General features: G+C 37.7%; 3 protein-coding genes across 3 annotated transcripts; 1 reads left to right on the top strand and 2 right to left on the bottom strand.

The window, feature by feature from the left end:
- Positions 1 to 7,691: 7,691 nt before the first annotated feature.
- Positions 7,692 to 9,680, bottom strand: LOC139136081 (uncharacterized). The gene is made up of 3 exons (XM_070703869.1): positions 9,370 to 9,680; positions 8,685 to 9,114; positions 7,692 to 8,204 (listed from the first exon to the last, which is right to left on the bottom strand). Exons 2-3 carry the CDS (start codon positions 8,706 to 8,708, stop codon positions 7,830 to 7,832), a joined length of 399 nt encoding a protein of 132 aa, XP_070559970.1. The 5' UTR covers positions 8,709 to 9,114; positions 9,370 to 9,680; the 3' UTR covers positions 7,692 to 7,829.
- Positions 9,681 to 19,438: 9,758 nt separating this feature from the next.
- Positions 19,439 to 20,474, top strand: LOC139136079 (histone H4). Its single transcript, XM_070703867.1, has one exon. The coding sequence runs from the start codon at positions 19,441 to 19,443 to the stop codon at positions 19,750 to 19,752; it is 312 nt and encodes a 103-aa protein (XP_070559968.1). The 5' UTR covers positions 19,439 to 19,440; the 3' UTR covers positions 19,753 to 20,474.
- A 1,700-nt stretch (positions 20,475 to 22,174) lies between these two features.
- On the bottom strand, positions 22,175 to 22,601 carry LOC139136080 (late histone H2A.3, gonadal). The gene has a single exon (XM_070703868.1). The coding sequence runs from the start codon at positions 22,577 to 22,579 to the stop codon at positions 22,202 to 22,204; it is 378 nt and encodes a 125-aa protein (XP_070559969.1). The 5' UTR covers positions 22,580 to 22,601; the 3' UTR covers positions 22,175 to 22,201.
- Positions 22,602 to 23,465: the final 864 nt, after the last annotated feature.

Here is a 23,465-nt window from a genome sequence, read left to right as displayed (position 1 = left end):
TAAACCAATACCGACAATGAATGGTCCTTAAATACCGGAGATATCAAGGGTCTTCGTTTTGTACTTTTGACTTTGACATATACGGCTAATCGCTAGTATTCGTTTCGGATTCCGATTCTCAAATAAACGCAATTTTTTTAGGATTTAATGTTCAATATATTGATTTTTGATATAGTTATGGATCAATAAATCTCACCTTGACCAATTGAAACAATCCCGACGAAATATGGACGATTATTACGAAAGATATGCCAGGGTCTTCGTTTTGTACATTTGGACTTGAAAACCGCCCAAAATTAGTAGGTTTTTTTGACATTACTCCAAAAATATAGGTCCAAATTTTGTTTTTGGCACGGGATTGACTTCCTCCCACTATTCGTCACAAAATAAACCAATACCGACGAAATATGGTCAATAAATACCGGAGATATAAAGGGTCTTCGTTTTGTACTTTTGACTTTGACAGATACGGTAAGCCGCAAGTATTGGTTTCGGATTGTAATTCTCAAATAGGCGCAACGATTTTAGGTTTTAATGTTTCATATGGCCATTTTTGATATAGTTGTGGATGAATAACTCTCTCCTTGACCAATTGAAATAATCCCGACGAAATATGGACGATTTTTACGAGAGATATGCCAGGTTTTTTTTTAAACTTCTTCTTAGTTTTGTCCTTTTCATTATTTTCGGTCAGTTCTATTATATTTTTACCCAATACCACATAGATATCAGTTTTTACCTGTAAAATATTAGTTAGCCGCCTCTGATGACTACATTTTGTCGTCTGCCACACAGTTACGCGTGGTTCGATACATAGCGGCCGCCGCGCGCGGTATGCGTGCATACCACGCGGCGGCCGCTATGTATCAACCGCACGTATGTGCTAGTCACCTATGCGAATTCTGGCGGAATCGGCAAAACTTTTGTTTTCCGTCTTTTCTCCGAGTCAGTAAGACTCGGCTTTCCCCCATGGCGCATGACCGATCACCGACGCGAGTGGTACTGTGGCATACAGCAGCGTCAGCGTAGACTCGTACTCCATAGCTTAGTTGACAATGGCCCCAGTGCCGAACGTTCGATGTTCGGAAGCTGAATTGAGGTGGGCCACCGGAATTCAAACTTTTACTTTTTTGAGGACATGTTTTTATCGATATCTTGCGATCCGCGCGCAGCCGCCACGTCAAATATCGACCGTTGGCATTAAAAAATACGTTTTAAAAATGTTACCAAGTGGGAGTGCCTCTTTAAGTAGCACATAGTGGATAAATCGAATGGTCGTACTGGAATTTGTTTCATGCATCAAAATTGACTAATGTTTACTTTAACATGGTATTGTGGATATATTGAAATGGCTTGAGTGGTTACACAAATTCGTTTTTGTATTGTTATTGCCAAGTACGTGACCTAAACAACTATGTGTTTCTTGTAACATGTCTCCGAAAATTTGGTTAGGTAGGACGACGATTGTTTTGTTGATAACACGATTGGAACTAATTTGAGATAATGGGATTTTCATATTTTTCAAATTTCTCAAAAATTGTACGTGCCCTATAGCGGAATGATGCAATATTACAAATTACTAATAAAAACAAATGCATTTGTCACTTAAAAAGACAAGCAACCTAACGGAAGATATAGCTACGCTGTGTTTATGTAGAGAATAACTATTTTTGACACATGTTGATGAAGAATGTGGAAATCTTTGATAGCTCAATTCAGGAGCCGGAAAAAAGTGGCTAAAATAGCTGCAAAAATACACAATTTCATCATAATTTGAATATATCTCATCAGATCATCCCTAAGAACATGTCAACCAAAGCTATCTGACGAGTAGTTTTTGAGAATAAAATTTTCTGACCAAAAATGGTAAAGATTGCCCCAAAAATAAACATTGCAGATTTCACCATAATTTCAATATATCATATATTACAATAGCCCCTTGGAAACTGTATACCAAGTATCAAAGGAGAATCACAGTTACTTATACGGCGATGTCAGGATGGCTATTAAAATGCACATCACCAAGTTAGGGTCTGTCGTACTACCCATGCTATTACTTATTAAGCAACATGTTCACATGTACCTTGTGTAAAAATGTTTCAACAGTATCATAAACCGATGACCCTCGCTGTAATTGTTCTAAGCAATTGTTTTCCTTCGTAAGATAATACCGATCACAATACAGTAGTTAATCTTGAAGTTCGAATTGCTACAAATTTGATGTTTTACCATTACAAAGGACTATGTAAGGTCAGCGTAAAGTTGACAGTTCATTTTGTTTTAATAAAAAAAACTTCAAATAGCATTAAGCTTGATATATATATATATATATATATATTATATATATATATATATATATATATAATCTATCTATTATCTATCTATCATCTATTCTATCTATCTATCTATCTATCTATCTATCTATCTATCTATCTATCTATCTATCTATCTATCTATCTATCATTCTATCTATCTATCTATCTATCTATCTATCTATATCTATCTCTATCTGTCTGCATGTCTGTATGTATGTATGTATGTATGTATGTATGTATGTATGTATGTGTATGTATGTATGTATGTATGTATGTATGTATGTATGTATGTATGTATGTATGTATGTATGTATGTATGTATGTATGTATGTATGTATGTATGTATGTATGTATGTATGTATGTATGTATGTATGTATGTATGTATGTATGTATGTATGTATGTATGTATGTATGTATGTATGTATGTATGTATGTATGTATGTTAATTAATATAAATAAATAATTTATTTAACTCTTCGATATTCATTTATGCATTTATTATTATAAATGTAGTAAAAAATGCCTCACAACAAATAAAACAAATATAATTCAGTGAATTTTAGATTCGTAATCTGTAATCAACGCTAGATCATGCTTTCGTACCTGTCAACGTCAAAAGTACAAAACGAATCGAAGACCCTTGATATCTCCGGTATTTAAGGACCATTCATTGTCGGTATTGGTTTATTTTGTGAAGAATAGTAGGAGGAAGTCAATCCCGTGCCAAAACAAAATTTGGACGTATATTTTTGGAGTAATTTAAGAAAAACCTACTAATTTTGGGCGTTTTTCAAGTCCAAATGTACAAAACGAAGACCCTGGCATATCTTTCGTAATAATCGTCCATATTTCGTCGGGATTGTTTCAATTGGTCAAGGTGAGAGTTATTCATCCACAACTATATCAAAAATCGAAATATTGAACATTAAATCCTAAAAAATTGAGTTTTATTCGAGAATCGGAATCCGAAACGAATACTAGTGCTTTGCCGTATATGTCAAAGTAAAAAGTACAAAACGAAGACCCTTGATATCTCCGGTATTTAAGGGCCATATTTCGTCGGTATTGGTTTAATTTGTGAAGAATAGTGGGAGGAAGTCAATTCCGTACCAAAAACAAAATTTGGACGTATATTTTTGGAGTAATTTCAAAAAACCTACTAATTTTCGGCGTTTTTCAAGTCCAAATGTACAAAACGAAGACCCTGGCATATCTCTCGTAAAAATCGTCCATTTTTCGTCGGGATTGTTTCAATTGGTCAAGGTGAGATTTATTCATCCACAATTATATCAAAAATGGCCATATGAAACATTAAAACCTAAAATCGTTGCGTTTATTTTAGAATCGGAATCCGAACGAACGCCAGCGGCTTACCGTATCTGTCAAAGTCAAAAGTACAAAACGAAGACCCTTGATATCTCCGGTATTTAAGGACCCTTCATTGTCGGTATTGGTTTATTTTGTGAAGAATAGTAGGAGGAAGTCAATTCCGTGCCAAAAACAAAATTTGGACGTATATTTTTGGAGTAATTTAAGAAAAACCTACTAATTTTGGGCGGTTTTCAAGTCCAAATGTACAAAACGAAGACCCTGGCATATCTCTCGTAAAAATCGTCCATTTTTCGTCGGGATTATTTCATTTGGTCAAGGAGAGAGTTATTCATCCACAACTATATCAAAAATGGCCATATGAAACATTAAAACCTAAAATAGTTGCATTTATTTGAGAATCAGAATCCGAAACTAATGCCAGCGGCTAGTACCGTATCCGAGTCTGTCAAAGTCAAAAGTACAAAACGAAGACCCTTGATATCTCCGGTATTTAAGGGCACTTCATTGTCGGTATTGGTTTAATTTGTGAAGAATAGTGGGAGGAAGTCAATTCAGTACCAAAAACAAAATGTGGACGTATATTTTTGGAGTAATTTCAAAAAAACCTACTAATTTTGGGCGGTTTTCAAGTCCAAATGTACAAAACGAAGACCCTGGCATATCTCTCGTAAAAATCGTCCATATTTCGTCGGGATTATTTCATTTGGTCAACGAGAGAGTTATTCATCCACAATTATAGCAAAAATGGCCATATGAAGCATTTAAACTAAAATAGTTGCGCCTATTTGACAATTACAACCCGAAACCAATACTAGCGGCTTACCGTATCTGTCAAAGTCAAAAGTACAAAACGAAGACCCTTGATATCTCCGGTATTTAAGGACCCTTCATTGTCGGTATTGGTTTATTTTGTGAAGAATAGTGGGAGGAAGTCAATTCCGTGCCAAAAACAAAATTTGGACGTATATTTTTGGAGTAATTTAAGAAAAACCTACTAATTTTGGGCGGTTTTTCAAGTCCAAATGTACAAAACGAAGACCCTGGCATATCTCTCGTAAAAATCGTCCATTTTTCGTTGGGATTATTTCATTTGGTCAAGGAGAGAGTTATTCATCCACAACTATATCAAAAATGGCCATGAAACATTAAAACCTAAAATAGTTGCATTTATTTGAGAATCAGAAGCCGACACTAATGCCAGCGGCTAGTACCGTATCCGAGTCTGTCAAAGTCAAAAGTACAAAACGAAGACCCTTGATATCTCCGGTATTTAAGGGCACTTCATTGTCGTTATTGGTTTAATTTGTGAAAAATAGTGGGAGGAAGTCAATTCCGTACCAAAAACAAAATTTGGACGTATATTTTTGGAGTAATTTAAGAAAAACCTACTAATTTTGGGCGTTTTTCAAGTCCAAATGTACAAAACGAAGACCCTGGCATATCTCTCGTAATAATCGTCCATATTTCGTCGGGATTGTTTTAATTGGTCAAGCTGAGAGTTATTCATCCACAATTATATCAAAAATGGCTATATGAAACATTAAAACTTAAAATAGTTGCGCCTATTTGAGAATTACAATCCGAAACCAATACTAGCGATTAGCCGTATCTGTCAAAGTCAAAAGTACTAAACGAAGACCCTTGATATCTCCGGTATTTAAGGACCATTCATTGTCGGTATTGGTTTATTTTGTGAAGAATATAATAGTGAGAGGAAGTCAATTCCGTACCAAAAACAAAATTTGGACCTATATTTTTGGAGTAATTTAAGAAAAACCTACTAATTTTGGGCGTTTTTCAAGTCCAAATGTACAAAACGAAGACCCTGGCATATCTTTAGTAATAATCGTCCATATTTCGTCGGGATTGTTTCAATTGGTCAAGGTGAAATTTATTCATCCACAACTATATCAAAAATCGAAATATTGAACATTAAATCCTAAAAAAAATTGCGTTTATTTGAGAATCGGAGTCCGAAACCAATACTAGCGATTAGCCGTATCTGTCAAAGTCAAAAGTACAAAACGAAGACCCTTGATATCTCCGGTATTCAAGGACCATTCATTGTCGGTATTGGTTTATTTTGTGAAGAATATAATAGTGAGAGGAAGTCAATTCCGTACCAAAAACAAAATTTGGACCTATATTTTTGGAGTAATGTCAAAGAACCTACTAATTTTGGGCGTTTTCAAGTCCAAATGTACAAAACGAAGACCCTGGCATATCTTTAGTAATAATCGTCCATATTTCGTCGGGATTGTTTCAATTGGTCAAGGTGAGATTTATTCATCCACAACTATATCAAAAATCGAAATATTGAACATTAAATCCTAAAAAAATTGCGTTTATTTTAGAATCGGAATCCGAAACGAATACTAGCGATAAGCCGTATATGTCAAAGTCAAAAGTACAAAACGAAGACCCTTGATATCTCCGGTATTTATGGGCCATATTTCGTCGGTATTGGTTTAATTTGTGAAGAATAGTGGGAGGAAGTCAATCCCGAGCCAAAAACAAAATTTGGACGTATATTTTTGGAGTAATTTAAGAAAAAACCTACTAATTTTGGGCGGTTTTCAAGTCCAAATGTACAAAACGAAGACCCTGGCATATCTCTCGTAAAAATCGTCCATTTTTCGTCGGGATTATTTCATTTGGTCAAGGAGAGAGTTATTCATCCACAACTATATCAAAAATGGCCATATGAAACATTAAAACCTAAAATAGTTGCATTTATTTGAGAATCAGAATCCGAAACTAATGCCAGCGGCTAGTACCGTATCCGAGTCTGTCAAAGTCAAAAGTACAAAACGAAGACCCTTTATATCTCCGGTATTTATTGACCATATTTCGTCGGTATTGGTTTAATTTGTGAAGAATAGTGGGAGGAAGTCAATTCCGTGCCAAAAACAAAATTTGGACGTATATTTTTGGAGTAATTTCAAAAAAACCTACTAATTTTGGGCGTTTTTCAAGTCCAAATGTACAAAACGAAGACCCTGGCATATCTCTCGTAATAATCGTCCATATTTCGTCGGGATTGTTTCAATTGGTCAAGGTGAGAGTTATTCATCCACAATTATATCAAAATGGCTATATGAAACATTCAAACTTAAAATAGTTGCACCTATTTGAGAATTACAATCCGAAAACCAATACAAGCGGCTTGCCGTATCTGTCAAAGTCAAAAGTACAAATCAAAGAACTGTGATATCTCCGGTATTTAAGGACCATATTTCGCCGTAGTAGCTTAATTTCGGTTGAACTTCGTGTATTGTGTTTGAATGTTAGCCGCCATCGTTATCAAGTCGCGCAGGCGAGTGTTTCAGTTTGACTCCGATGTGATGGTAATTTGGCGTGTATCATGTCTGAAACAGCGTAATTACTGCGTACTAAATACTATAACGTTCGATCCGTCCTTGCCGGTTAGAGTGCATCGTGCCTTTAATCCAAATTCAGGGGTCTTCGGTCTTCGGTCTTCGATCTTCGGTGTTCGGTCTTCGATCTTCGGTCTTCGTTTTGTATACCCCCATTGTAGACCAGACAGTGTATGGGAAACGTTTGCCGTGCGCTGTAATCTCACACCAAAGACTCAATTTGTTGCAAATGTTTACTTTTCTAATGATATGCAACATGTAGACTCGTCGAGCTCTGCAAAGCAAACCGGACACTCGATCGAATTCCACTGTATTTGACGTCAAGGTTTACTATTTTAAGGTTCATTAGATAACTAAATGAAAAATCATAATAGTTTGAATAACTTTCCTCCTCACAATTTGAAAATAATCTCCTTAAAAATTTTGCCAATGAACGATGTTGCTTAGCGAACTTCAGAGACAAGTACGTTCCCGTTTTTGCGTGAAAATCTGAAATTGATGAAAGATGCAGGTGAACGAAGAGATGAGTGCTTTCATGAATGTTGTACCCTGACTTGTTTGTTGTTGACTAAAAACTGATTTGATTATGAAATTGACTTTTGGAGATGGGATGAAACCACACACTGCTACGAAATATCAGTAAAGAAGCTACAAACGCAGTCTAAGTTTCATTTCACGAAAGCTCGACTTTATTGTAATGTTCAAAAATACAACGAGTTTCCTATATTGATGAAATTATTATTAAAATTTCATGATAACCATCGATTTGTAGTTTCATTCGCAAAACTACGATAGATTGTTCCTCTACCCACGTGGTGGTGGTGGAGGCATGCCGCCACCTGGCGGTGGTGGTGGACGATCGCTTCCGTCATCTCCGCCACCGTCGCTTCCACCTCCATTGTAGTCAGGGTCGTTACTGTTGTTCTCGTCGTTGGCGATGTAACAGTTACGGCTAGTATTGCCGAGTCCGCTGTCGCTGCGCACATCGCCCTTGAAACATCCCATAATATATGGGTAGTCTTCGGTCATGTGATATCGGTAGACTCCGTTGACGTAACGTCCGTGACATTCATCTAGGTCGTCGGAGGTCAGAAGATCACCATTTTCGTCGATGGGTCCATAAATAGCATAGCCATCGAGAGCGACGCCTACAATATCCGACGGTACTCCGAGTTGATACTACAAAAGGAACGGGGGAAATTATTATCAAACTCTGCAATCTCTTTTCGAGAACGTTACAATTAAAACTTATCAATTAAAATTTTAGTAACTCATTATAGTTAAATTTTCCTCGATTTATGTTCCCTGTCATTAATTTTTCATAATATTTCAATCATTTGTTCGTTCTTCTGCCCATAACTTCAGCTTGAAATAAATACTTTGGCGTACAAATCACCAATCATATATTGACACGAAATCGCTATGTCGAGAGCACACGAACTCTTTAAAATAAGTAAGCCTATAAATATAAAAGTTATTGCTGCTTATGGTGGTCATATTTAAACTCTCCGATTCTAAAAGGAAATCCCGCACGGATGTGCCAAAATGCCTGTTTTTTTAAAAAATGACCGACCTGACCTATTTCCTAAAGACGTGTTAAAGGAAACACACATAATATTTTTCGGCCTTAGAAAAGCCTTATATAATATTTTGACTCACCGGAGAGACGCATGAAGCCGGCATCTTATGATAATGGTAACGATCATTAGGATCGGGATGACCATCACATACCGGCGAACGGATTGTACAACGGGATACCGTTTACAGCTACACCAATGGGGCCTTCGGGAAGACATCCACCGGTGGCTGCTTCGGTAGGATTGACAGAAATGTTAAACTCATAGTCTTGCTCACCGACAGTGTTTGGATTGATACCAGGGAAATTACCGGTGTCGTGGTCTGGAATACCGTTACTGTAGATGGTATGTTTGTCGCCGTCTGTATTCACGAGGATATAACCTGTCAGACCGCTGTTCTTTTCTTTGGTGCCCTTGTTGTAGAACTTGGCAATCTCATCGTCGGTGAGGCTGTACGCGGACGCAGCAAGCAGCACAAACACGAAAGCCTGCATCCTTTAGCAGAATTACCCCTACGAAACAAAATAATTAAATAAAACAAATTTAAGCTGTCGTTCCAGAGTTGCTTCCATTCTATACTCCAGTCTCTCTCTCTCTCTCTCTCTCTCTCTCTCTCTCTCTCTCTCTCTCTCTCTCTCTCTCTCTCTCTCTCTCTCTCTCTCTCTCTCTCTCTCTCTCGGCGGAACAAAATCGCCAGAAAGAACGTCAAAAGTTGCAACTAATTATCAGATTGACCTATACCCTCACAGCAGAAATGTGATACTCACCGTGCCTTTGCTTTGTAGGATTTGTTCAATGGTACACAGCACAATAGAGACCTTGACAGCTATATACAATATTCGTTTCGTAACCTAGTTGAACCAGGTGTCGAAAACTTCTGTGAGAACGAAACAGCTTTGTTGTGGTACCATTTTAAAACCGTTACCATTACTGAGATACACATCAGATAATTACACAGTGGGGAAATGGTGATTTAACCTAGGATTACTGATATGTAATGTCAATGAAAAATAAATGATGATAAATCAGTAAGGAGACATTCAGAATAAATTTTGTGAACAGATAATCAACAAGTACTTCCGACAACAAATGTACAGAAAATACACGTATGTAATTCGCTATTATATCGACAATGAAACCACAGGGGCTCAGAAGTGGCTATATAAGTCAATATTACAGCGTTTTTCTTTCTTTTTCAATGTTAAAAATAAACTAGCTGAAGAGCACAACACTTGTGTAGCTGTCTTTTGTGTAGCTTGTATTGGCATGTATAGTGCGCCCTCAATAGGGAGTGTGATCATATGTAAATGCGACCTTTAGTTCCGTGACCTCTAGCCATGCCTACTTCCCTCTCCATATGGCCGGCCATGCGTACAGACGTCGCTGTGTCTACAGTAAACACAGCGACGTCAGTAGACACAGCGACGTCTGTACGCATGGCCGGCCATATGGAGAGGGAAGTAGGCATGGCTAGAGGTCACGGAACCAAAGGTCGCATTTACATATGATCACACTCCCTATTGAGGGCGCACTATACATGCCAATACAAGCTACACAAAAGACAGCTACACAAGTGTTGTGCTCTTCAGCTAGTTTATTTTTAACATTGAAAAAGAAAGAAAAACGCTGTAATATTGACTTATATAGCCACTTCTGAGCCCCTGTGATGAAACTCAAGATGAAACTACGTAAATCCGTGGAGAGGTAGTGACCAAGCAACATCTTGAAATACGTCCAGCCAACTCTTTCCATTCTCGGTTCAGTAATGTCATTATATCCACAATTGAAATAAATTACAACTATTCATATTGGCAGACAGTTAACTGTGATTACTTCAATCGCCATATGGTATGTCTCTCCAGCTTACTAAGTTAATTCAATGACCTTTACGTGTGATATCGGCCTATTACAGTTGCTTTTAAAGCCCAAATAACTGCAAATAATATGCATTATTTTCATGATTTTATTTTCAAACCAAAGTTGGATCGAGTAATTATGCTAACTGAAGGACGTGTATAGAAGTATCACTGCTCGCTGATTTGGACCATGCCTACTTGTTTTAACAGGTAAAATAATAAACGGGTGCCGCATTCATAAAATGGCGCCCAACGGAAAAGTACAAAAAATGCAGTATTTCCTGTACATAAAAATTGTGGTCATATCGAAGAAATAAACATGATGCCATATACTTGAATGCACAACAAGCGATGACCAAAATTTTGTTGTTGTGCCGTTTGTCTGTGTCACATGATTAGTCTTGAAAATGGCGGGAAATCTTAAATGATGTTAAAACGTTGGAATTTACATGCCACTTTTGACACTTTTGACAATATTATACAATTTTTCAGCCTTAAATGGGTATTATTCAAAGAAAATTCTAGGATATTCGCAGCTATACGGACTTAAAATTTGAAGATTCGGAAAGTACCTGATACGAAAAAGGATTTCTGACAAAAATATTTGTCATGATGATCATTGTGACTTTTTTATTCCGAGGTCAGTTGATGATCTCAAAGAGGCTGATGCCATTCAAGTATTTATTTTTGTGTTCGTCGTGTTGTTTTTTTCGTGAAAGCAGCCAAATGGCAAGTTATCTAATATTGCATCACTTCACCCTTTCAAAAGGACTGGTTGTTTTATCAAGTTTAAAACTTAAACATTCTCATGAAACTCAATTACTCAAGATTAGCCGGTGTTGTAAAAACATGTGAAACAAGAAAGGTGTATTTATTATCACAGTTTGTTGTTTCGATGTTCCTTCGGCATTTTTCCACAGTATTTCCTAATCTCTGCTTCACTCAGCTCCAGTGCTATCTCAGTCAATATGAACTTACTGTAATTATTTGCAATTGTATTTGATGGGTGACGACAAGAAATTCAAAAAAAACGTCAAGTTGATTGATCAGTTATGTTATGAACTACACATCAAATGACAATACAACGGACCAGCGTTCTTGTTTTAGTTTGTCTCCAAAGTTGAAGTGTTGCTTGTTGTCCTCCTTCTGGAAGATGTATCAGTGGACTGAATGATTGCTCTGATTCAGTGATTGATTTAGTGATTTAGTAAGTAGCTAGATTTTTGACAGACTCACTGAATGATCGAGAAAATGTTTATTAGCAAAACTCGTAATTAACTTCGAGGCTGAAGTAAAATGCGATACTAAAAATTGTTTGTCGTAGTGGTTTTAAAAGTGTTCAGTCGATTAAATTATCTAATCCAAATGTTGCGTTTATTTAAAGTATTACAGGACACATTTTGTTTCCCATAAACTGATAATGCATTCGGTCAACTCTTTAAGTTAATTGATATGCAAAACGGTGATTCTTTCACACGTGTTGATCTCTGTGTGACTTATGAGTGATGACAGTTTCTGTAGAATCAGGTGACATATCACGTGACGAATGACCCTTGCCGAAATGAGACACGCGATGTTTTTGAAGTGGTTACGTAAGCTTGGTAATAAAGCTTGAACTACTTATAGATGAACTGCTTTGTAATTTCAGATAGCGATGTTGTTCACAGATTCAACAAAATGACAAAAAATGGATGGTCGAAAAAATTAACTCAGTCCAGAATCTAAATTTGTTTGAGGCTCTACAACTACGAGGCATAATGTGTTGTATGGACTGTAGGTTTTGGTTCGGGCCACTGAGAATTTTAGGTTGAAACCAAACAAGTTAATAGCGATGGGGTATTAATCGTTCATTTGCTGGTACGATATGTAACAATTTAAAACGTTTCTGTCACTGATTGATATGTGTAGCGAGGAAGTATAAATCAGTGTACCCCCAAAAAATGAAAGTTTTGGCTGACAATAATTCGCATCAGTGGATTTCAAACTTAACACACAGTCCCTCTATAGAGTGGATAGAGGGACTGTGCTTAACATAAAAGGTAAGAAGAGTGGTCATACTGACTTTACTTGAACGTTCAGACGTGATAATTGTCACGATCTTACAATGTGCAGACGATAACGAATGCTGATTTTGAACATCCGATGCCTATTACTGTATTTTACGAAAGAAAATAAAACGTCTGTGTTCGGCTGAAGCCGGCCATTACAAAACTGTATTGATATAAGAATAGAGATATCGATGTTCTGCTGCTTGACGTCACTGGTTACTTTGAATTCAACCGAAGGGCTCTATGTCCATCAGAACCTCTCTGAAAGCTTGGTTACGAATTGCCTGAGATCTCGTTCTTCTGTCACTTTCAAACAAGTTTAAAAATATGTAACTTAAAAAGTCGATATTAAAACAGCTTAATCGCATTTTCGGTGTACTGTTTCTTTGGCTGCCCCTTTGCCTTATTATATAAACCAGTTTTATTTAATCCGGAACTTGGAACGACCCCATCTGTTCACACTTTGTCCTTCAAAAGTCATAGTTAGAGGTAGAAGTAAGACGTCTACTCGTATAAAAGTTTATGTACTGGACTTTGGCGTTATGTTGTGTTATACCTTGCTGGTGCGTTCGTTGTTGACTTTGTCAAAGTTAATCCGGTGATAATCTGGTGACAGCGTCCACAGATTAGTAATTTAACTTGCTTACTTTGGCGAATTAGGCACTCAAACTCATCAGATAATAGACTAAATTACTACAACCTTTGCTTGCCTTGGTGAATCCAGCAATCAAGCTGGTAAGATACTAGACACAACACAGTGACAAAACTTCGCTAAAGATTGTCAAAGGACGTAAAAACGAAAATGATCAGGTCATGACCTTTCATACAATTTACCGAAGATTGAAAAGACGCGACGGATATTTCATTCACCACACTGTGCAGAAATCAAACAAGAAAATAAACACAACGGGAAGAAAACACTTTTCTTCCTCAAAAGAAATCGTTACAAAACCAGCGCTAACATACGACAAATACACCAAAGCTGCAAAGGCAGGTAGTAAAACTCTTTATTGGCATTAAATAAAATAAACCATAGCAAGAAGAACGTTGTCCTGAGACAAGACACCCATACCTCTGGGCGGACTTGGTGCAGTTCCCTATGGTCTTAATTTCCTACTTCAATCTTCATCTTCTCCGAAAGTAAAGTCTTTATTTTCCGTTCGGTTTCTTCCCAGGTCTCCACTCCAACCTCCTTCACACCTCGGAAAATGACATTATTTCTTTGGACTGGTCTTCCATTTCTGCTTTGGCTGTATTTAGTTGTTTCAGCTGTCTTTCTATCCTAACTATGTCCTCTTCTAAATAGTCAATCTTACATAGTTTTTCTTTGTTTTCCTCTGCCGTTTTTCTAACATCGTCAATAGCCTCTTCCATTTTATTTAACTGAGTTTCCATTCTCTCCATCTTTTTAGTCAACGCCTTCGTGTCTCTCTTCAGCTCTCTCATGTTATCTTGAATATCTCTTAGCATACCTGTTACTGTTTCATCTGCTGATCTCAGCTCTCCAGATTTCGTTAACGTCGTTTGGCGTGTATCTGGTCCAGGGTTTAGTTCAATATCACCTGATAATTGCAATAATCTGCTAACGTGAGGACTGTGGTGTTTGCAAAAGTCATTGTGCTGGAACTTGACAATGTCCACGACTCAATTGCAGAATTCGCCACTGCACTCGTAGCACGCACTGCCCATGGCGCGAACTCATGAAAGTCTTTGATCAGCTCATTGGCATCGAAATCAGAGGACCACTCTGTCGTTATGCGTCCAGACGTTATCGGCCAATCATGTAGCATGTCCACACCACAGACAATAGCGGATGCACCTGCTGCTGTGTAGGTCCATACTAGAATGCAGAAAAGCAGCCTGTATGCAAATTCGTTGAGTGAAGACCACTCTAAAAATGGAGTGTACTCTGAGATTTCTAACCATCTCCAACTTGCTGGATGCGAAAACGTTCCAATCGCTGCTCTCCATTCAACAATTCCAACACCCATGGCTTCAGTCAACTTTGATGTTCAAAATATGTCAAAGATTTGGTGATGGGTACACTTTCTCGCTGAAAAATTTCAGTAAACTTCGGAGCTTCACGTATCGTGTGCTCACTGTACTCTGACCCCTGAAGAGAACATTGAATTTGAAAGAGTACATAGAATGAAAACGGGGACAAATATGAACAGACCAATAGTCGCTATGTGTTGCTCGTACAAGGACAAGGAGAAGATTCTGTCCAAGGGAAAAGAGCTGAGAGGCACGGACATTTCGTCGATGAACACTTTTCTAAAGAGACTGGTTTTATAAGGAAGAAACTTTTCGGTAAGCGGAAAGAACTGATGGCACAAAATATAAAGGCCTTTGTAAATTATAAAACATTGGTAGCTTATGAGAATGGGGCCAAGGTTTTCTATACGTACAATGAATCAACAGATACTGTTGTTAGACAAGGTGGCCGAAGATAGGGCTATGGTCAAGGCCCATCGAATACTCGTGTTAGAAAATGTATTAGATTTCTTTCTTGGAATGTGCAAGGTCTGTTTAACAAAATAAGTGACTTTTCTCTGCTAGATTATTTCAATCAATTTGATATCATCTGTACTGTTGAAACCTGGTTACGTAAAGAAATGTTGACAAATATTACTTTATCTGGTTTTAAAGCATTTCATTTCTGCAGAAGTAAAACTTCCCGTTATGGCAGATGCGGAGGCGGTGTCTCTGTGTTTGTTAAAGACTGGTGCTCGACAGAGATCACTAGACTGAGTTCAACACTCCCAGATTCAATTTTCTTTAATCTACAGGGAAATAAATTTGGATTCCCGAAAAATGTTATTTTGGGATGTCTGTATATCCCTCCAGAAGGTTCCAAATGTTATACATGCGAAAATAATGGCATTGAGTTGTTAGATAATCAGATTTTGGATTTCAAAGCCAAGTATCCTGATAGTGATATACTTCTCATGGGTGATTTTAATGCAAGAACAGCACAAGATTATGACTATATTATAAACGATTCCATAAATCACTTGCCTGTGACCGTTGACAGTTACGAGGTTGATGATTTTCATATCGAGCGTAAATCGAAAGATTCTGTAATTAATTCATTTGGCAGGAGATTACTTGAAGTGTGTCGAGATCACTCCATTCATCTTTTTAATGGAAGATGTGGGTCTGACTTAGTAGGAAATTATACTTGTATTGCGAATAGGGTACCAGTGTTGTAGATTACATGATTGCATCTACCTCTTTGTTTGATTACGTTTTGATTTCAATGTTGAAGACAAGAGTGACTCCGATCATTTCCTTTGTCTTGTACAATGAATATTAAGATGCCTTGCCGCCTAAATACCTCACAGAATTCACAAGAGTTAGAATTCTATGAATATTCATACTCAAAGTGGGATTCTGAACAACCAAGAAGTTTTAATGATAATATTGTGTCAACGGAGGGTAAAACTCATATCAACCATATTTTAGAGGCAGACGAGGCAGACGTTGACAGATTGGTTACAAAAGTGTATGATTTATTAGTTTGGGCTGCTGCGGACTATCCTAAAATTACATTAAGGGAAGGGGTTAAAGGGTCTTTGCAACCAAAGTGGTTTAACAAAGAATGTGAAAATGCAAAGAAGGAAATGTACAAAGCCCTCCGCAATTTTAGAGTTTCGAACGACCAGGATAGTCTTAATAATTACAAAGCACTGAAGTCTTTTTTCAAATCCACGTGTAGAGTCAACAAAGCAAAATTTAGTCCCGCTGTCTTTAACACTGGCAAAATATTTGGAAACAGGTCAAAAGTTTCAAGGGGGTCCACAATCCAGGTCAAGTATTTCAGCAACGGAATGGGTGAATCATTTCAAAAGTCTGCACAATCCCGATTGTCAGAAAACCAGATTTGATATTACAGTTGAAGACTTCTTAGAAAACATGTATCCGTTGCAGGGAGTACAAAATGTTCATCCAGTTGATGTACTTAATGGAGTCATTACTCGAGATGAAATAATTTATGCATTGGAGAAACTTAAACCCGGTAAATCGCCCGGTCCAGACGGTATACCAAATGAATTTTTTAAGAATGCAAAGATTAGCCTTATCCCTGTTTTGGAAGTTTTCTTTAATGTTATCTTCGATGCTGGGGTTTTCCCAAAAGAGTGGAAATTTGGTATGATGTCCCCCTCGACAAAAAGGGCAGTTTTGACGACCCAAATAATTTCCGAGGTATTACTTTACTAAATTCAATTAGCAAAATTTTTACATTTGTCTTAAATCAGAGATTGACGAAATGGGCTGACATGATGGGTTGTATTACTGAGTGTCAGGCTGGTTTTAGACGTGGCTATTGCACCGTTGATAATGTTTTCACATTACATGTTATGATTCAGAAATATCTTAGTAGAACAAGAGGGCGCTTCTATTGTGTCTTTGTTGACTTCAGTAAAGCTTTTGATTCTGTGAATCACAATTTGCTACTGTACAGACTATATTTAGAGGGAATTGAGGGGAAAATGTTAATCATTTTAAAATCAATGTATAATGAGCTTAAATCTTGTGTTAAATCCCGTCAAGGTAGAACAGATTACTTTTCCTGTTCTGTTGGTGTAAGACAGGGATGCATGTTAAGTCCCTTTCTGTTTTCGCTTTTTATTAATGAATGAACACCATGTTAGTAAATTCGGGTCAAGGTGGCATACAACTTACACAAGAACTTTATGATTTGTTTTCGCTGTTATACGCTGATGACGTCACTATGTTCAGTGATTCTCCAGGTGGATTACAAAGACTTTTGGATGTGTTGGAAGCTTTCTGTTTAAAATGGAAAATGACTGTTAATTTGAAAAAATCACAAATCATTGTTTTCAGACGAGGAGGTGTTTTGAAGAAAAACGAGCATTGGTTTTTCATGGGACAAAGAATGCAAACTGTAAGCTATTATAAGTACCTAGGTTTGATGTTTTCAAGCAGAAATATTTGGAGTAAAGCAGTCCTTACCTTAGCAGATCAAGCTAGGAAGGCAATGGGTTGTATTTTTCGTATGTTTAGAAAAACAAATACTTTATCGTTTCAAGATTATTTCAAACTATTTGATACTATGATATTACCAATACTGACTTACGGGGCAGAAATTTGGGGATATCGTATGTACAGTGCTGCAGAACGAGTACAACTCAAATATTGTAAAGTTTATATGGGTGTCAAATCTTGTACAGCAGACGTTTTTGTTTTAGGCGATAGTGGTAGATTCCCAATTTTTATTCACACTTACAAAAAAGTTTTGTCCTATTGGTATAAAATACTGAAAATGCCACAAAATAGAGTGACCAAGCATGCTTACCAGCTTGCTATGGCACTCGACAATAACAACAAAGAATCATGGGCTACTCATGTGAAAAATCTTTTGTGTGAACATGGTTTTGGTGAAGTTTGGTTCTGGCAAGGCCCAGGAGACTTTGACACTTTCATTCACAATTTCATTACAAGGGCACAAGATATTTACAAACAAAACTGGTATTCGGAAGTATGCACAAAGGACAAACTCCGGTTGTATTGTAATTTAAAGTTTCATTCCAAACTGAGGATTATCTCAGCTCAAACATGTTTTTTAGATTTAAGAGGGCTCTTGCATGTCTTAGAAGCTGCGGTTTGAGACTTGAAATCGAAAAAGGAAGAGCCCAGGGTATTATATTTGATGATAGGACATGTAAATTATGCAACTCGTTTGAAATAGAAGACGAATATCATTTTATTTGCGTTTGCCCATTATACCGTAATTTGAGAAACAAATATCTACCCCGTTGGTCATACTCGCAACCAACGCAAGAAAAATTTATTCATTGATGTCTTCCACTAAAAACTCAACAATTGTAAATCTTGCTTTATATGTGTTAAAAGCAGAAAAAACTAAGAAAAGAATTCTTTGTAACCACGTGATGTACTCTTTCCCTTGAGTTTCATCATCATTTTGTTGTTTGTAGTATTTGTGTTGCAATTTGGGCCGGTGGCCTAAAAGAGCAAATAAAGATAATAATTTCCTACTTCCGTACAGGTCGTTGAGGGCGTCCCTCCATCCATCGTTGGCGTGGCATAGCATTCGACAGTTTTCCTATATATGGACCAATCGGTGCTGACGGTAAAAAGGTGCAGTCAGCAGGCTTTGGCGAATGCAATAACATGGCGGTAAATGACATGATCTTCAACTACCCTCATATCATTGGTTGCGACATGGGAAGGCTTACGAAGAGAATGAAACAGCGATTTGAAAATTCACAGATATCACGTGTCTACAACACAAATGAACTTTCCAAAATGAAGGCAACTTTTGACCGTAAGATGAATAATATCTAGATGATTATGATGAATTGTGAAATATTGAAATATTTCTACATTAAAATACTAACCATCAGAGAGGAAAATCTTTGTATTTTATTATTTCATTTTGTTGTTTGAGCATTCGGTGAGTCTCCTTTAGCTACAATCCCGCCATTGTTAATAGTAAAATAATATTAACTATATCTTTGGAATGATGCATATTGTGACTTCAGTAATCGACATGCGAGGACCCGAATCATCAGCTATCAGATGAGAGTTTAACCCACATGTACAATGAATGGAGGCTTCGGTTTCTCTTCACACAGAGGCGACCGTACAATTGAGTATCGACACTTTCTACGTTGTGTCGTCTTACATAGAGCAGCATTGTGAGGATCCACATCAAGATATAATATATGTATTTCTTTTTATTCTACGTCTTTGATTGGACAATTACACCATTATAATGCAAAGGAGGACCAATGAACGCATTGCACACATATTGTGCTCCAAAGGTGGGAAATGCTTCTCAAGGTTTTTCATATTTAAATGTCTGTATATTGTTTCTTATTGCGTTCGCAACGGGGTTATATATCGTTGATCGAACAGGCACGATTTATCTGCATTGTGAACTGCAATCATGTCTGGTCGTGGCAAAGGAGGCAAAGGTCTGGGGAAAGGAGGCGCCAAGCGTCATCGTAAGGTTCTGCGTGATAACATCCAAGGTATCACCAAGCCAGCTATCCGTCGTCTGGCTCGTCGTGGTGGTGTCAAGCGTATCTCTGGTCTCATCTATGAAGAAACCCGTGGTGTATTGAAAGTCTTCTTGGAGAACGTCATCCGTGATGCCGTCACCTACACCGAGCACGCTAAGAGAAAGACGGTCACCGCCATGGATGTGGTCTATGCTCTTAAACGCCAGGGCCGTACTCTGTACGGTTTCGGCGGTTAGAAAGTCGACAAAAACCCAAACAAACGGCCCTTTTCAGGGCCACCACATTTTCAAGAAAGAGAACTACCGTTACTCATTAAGTTACATGTCACATTGAAACATCAATTTAATATTCTACTTATACCAATAACTGTTCTACCATTGGTATAGTTCCTAGTAGCACGTAATCAGCATTCCAATGTAGTATTGTCTACAACCTATGTGATAACGCAGACGACGATACAGTGTTCTTTATCGATTCGTTATTACCGAGAAGGGTTGGAACATTGGTGGACAATTTCCTTCAGTGGAGAGAGTGACTTGTCAAATATCAAAAATTCCAAGGGCTCTTTTAGAAAATATAAAATAGCCCTTGACGTGAGAGTTTATACACAGAACTAATCATAAATACTAGTAGATTTGCTGTTCACAAGTTAAAAGCATCATTACGATTCGAGTTAAAAAGAGTCTCTACTTCTACCACCATGTCTCATCCAAGAAAAACACGTCAGTGAGAAATAAATGCTTAGCTTTACCCTTTTCCGATACCCACAAATGCAATCTCCTAATATGCAGTGATTCATGCCAATATCAAGAATGTTACCGTACCACAGTAACAAAGCATCTTTTGAATGACTCAAGCGCATATTGTCGCCATACGTCGTTATCATCAATTCCGTTTAAAAACTGTAGATATCCGATGTGACGCCATAATGCTTTTGTTATCCTACAGGTAGTCATGTGGTGAGATGCCATGTTGCTTTCGTTATCCTACAGGTAGCCATACATGATATGTATAAATATTAATGAAACAAAAGAGAATTGTAAGAAAGTAAATCTATTTTGACCAATCCACTCCTTTTTTTCTTTTTACATAGAACCTGACGCTTTAGTCCGTGTGTTAACTGGAAAAATAAATTTGTATAGCGTCTGTCTTGCATTAATTTATGGTAAACAGAAACAGTGTCGGAGATGGATCACAGCTGCTACACAGTGGCATCAAAATTGTGTCATTTTGAAACTTGCATGTATGTCCAATTATCAGTGTACTTCCGGGGAATTTATATATATATATATATATATATATATATATATATATATATATATATATATATATATATATATATATATATATATATATATATAATATATAGCCTTAGGTAAAATATCGGCAATTTCTCAAACACGGCGTGCCACGTCAGAAGGCAAGTCATTCTTGTAAAATCTAGTATCGATATTAGACCCGATATATAGATTGTTATGTATGACGGAAATATGTTGGACGTCAAACTTCGATACTAGAATGTTAATGTCCGGTATTTAAACATTGTGCAAAGTACCGTCATCATTGTATTTTGACCTTGATGGCCATTTGCCATGGTTATCTGTAAAGAATACGCTTACATTTTAAATTTGTGAATCGTCTTTTAACGAGGGTTTTGACATTTCGGTATTATTTCTCTTCATCAGTTGCCCTAATTTTGTATTTCCATTCTTGAGTTTGGTGGATCCCTCAGAGAGGAGAAGCCAGAGTCGTTTTTGGAAGAGTCAAGTGTTGTATTGACTCCATTTATGTGTGATCTGGTTTTTGTGCTGCCAAAACCTACCCATCCCTGTTCGGAGTTCCGAATGCTTAGCATTTCCGTGTTTGGACGACATATTTCAAGCCCAAGCTTGTGTTCTTTTCCTCAATGTTAGAAATATTTGTTGTGAAAGGCTATTTTACGAAATAAAAACGTTGTATGTGTTGGTGTATGTTTTTAACACTGGGATCAGATGCCCCAACTTTTGGTTTTGATAGTCATCTTCATTTGAAGAATTAAAAAAGAATGAAAGAATTAAAAGGCACAAAAACATTTTGATGTTAGCTTTTTGAAGTGGCGTCTTTTTATTTTTTCAATCGCATGTTCTTGGCCCCTCTACTGAGCGCGGGTTAAAACATCTCCACTGTATTTGGATTTGACCTGATGATCGGACCAGTTAATTTCCTTCAGGGCCAGTTACTTTTTAAAGTTGCTGGCCCGCTTGGCCAGTAGAGATTTTGCGTGAGTTTCCCACACTGCTTGAAGATGTTGTAGCTAGACTTGTTCCAAGTCTTTCGACATATAAATATAAAGGGGGCTGATCTTGTCAGTCAGTAACTGCACATGCTGCCGAGGAAAAGCCAAGAGACGGAGGACAGACTATATTATACCAATGGTGATTGCTGCTGTTGCTACTGTGATATTTTTATTTGTGATTTAGGGAGTAAATGATAGACATTTCTCCCTGATACGGGCGATCAAGTCATACAAATTATACAAATTGCATTGCATCTTGCGACACACTTTATTTGAGTTTCAATGAAGAGAGCGTATTATCATACTATTATGGCGATATAAATTGTAGTTCTGGTACCGGTAGTTCTCCTTTTGGAGGATGTTGTGGCCCTGAAAAGGGCCGTTTTGTATATGTATGCTAGGCATACGATTTACTTAGATTTGGCTTGGGTCTTCTTGGGCAAGAGTACTGCCTGTATGTTTGGCAATACACCACCCTGGGCGATGGTCACACCGCCAAGAAGTTTGTTCAATTCTTCGTCATTACGGACAGCCAGCTGCAAGTGACGGGGGATAATTCTGGTCTTCTTGTTATCACGGGCTGCATTGCCAGCCAACTCTAGGATTTCAGCGGCCAAGTACTCGAGCACTGCAGCCAAGTAGACTGGAGCACCAGCACCGACACGCTGGGCGTAGTTACCCTTACGCAGGAAACGGTGTACACGACCAACGGGGAACTGCAGACCTGCACGACTGGATCGACTCTTGGCCTTGCCCTTTGCTTTGCCTCCTTTACCACGTCCAGACATTGCGACTTGTTGTAGTGCTTTTCGGATTCGAACCGTGTATACTGTGCGTCCAACCAGTGTGTATTTATACATACAGAGAGGATCCTGCTACCGGGATATCTTAACCAATCAGATTCACACGTCAGCATAATTGGCCAATGAACGATGCCGGGTGAGAATAGGGTTCATACATATGGAGAGACATATTGTGCACTTAAATGCTGTAGTGTTTCCCAGTCGGTTCGCACCAGTTCCCGCCTAAAGTGGTTGTACAGAATCCTTTGTGTTTTGATTAGTGGCCTTCGAACACGAGTCACTTTCAACGTTATACTTGCGTTATCGCTGTCTACACAAGTTTGTTTCACCTTTGGTACGTATTTGAAAAAAAACTGGAGACTGCATACAAAACGTTCGGTATCGAATATCGAGAATCAGGTGCAGTCCTAGAAGAACCACAGTCTCTCTATATAGAAGGACTGTGAAAGAACTAAATCTCGAAAAACTAAAGCAGTTTTTTTACGACCGAATGGGTTCTTCGGGACCAGAAGTTCGTATAGTCTCGTTTAGCAGTAGGAATATCAATAGTGTTCCAATGCCGACGATTGGAAAAATATTGAAATTAGGAAAAGCAAAAAATTACACAATTCACCGCACGTTGGTAGAGTAACCGTGATTGTAAGGTTGCGATTCTCGCAAAATTCGCACTTATGTGACCATTGCACCTGAACTACTAAATATAATATGACAATGTTATGCGGCACGTACAAGTATGTACTCATGGAGGTTGGTACTTCTATGTTGTAATGAAATTATCGAAGCTTCAGATTCGGTGACGCTACATACAATGTTGAGAAATTCGTTCAGTTTTTATTGACATTGAGAACACGTTACAATATCGGAGCTGGAA

The sequence above is a fragment of the Ptychodera flava genome, chromosome 7, assembly GCF_041260155.1.
Source record: "Ptychodera flava strain L36383 chromosome 7, AS_Pfla_20210202, whole genome shotgun sequence".
Lineage (NCBI taxonomy): Eukaryota > Metazoa > Hemichordata > Enteropneusta > Ptychoderidae > Ptychodera > Ptychodera flava.
Note: the sequence above shows the minus strand (reverse complement) of the source record. Positions and strands in the feature narration are given on the sequence as shown.

What these genes read in the sequence shown, in the direction of transcription:
- LOC139136081 (XM_070703869.1), bottom strand. Translation starts at nt 8,708, where the DNA reads ATGCCGGCTTCATGCGTCTCTCCG. An exon ending in CGGCTTCATGCGTCTCTCCG is followed by an intron (nt 8,205 to 8,684) that starts GTGAGTCAAAAT and finishes TTCCTTTTGTAG; the next exon opens with TATCAACTCGGAGTACCGTC.
- LOC139136079 (XM_070703867.1), top strand. Translation starts at nt 19,441, where the DNA reads ATGTCTGGTCGTGGCAAAGGAGGCAAAGGTCTGGGGAAAGGAGGCGCC.
- LOC139136080 (XM_070703868.1), bottom strand. Translation starts at nt 22,579, where the DNA reads ATGTCTGGACGTGGTAAAGGAGGCAAAGCAAAGGGCAAGGCCAAGAGT.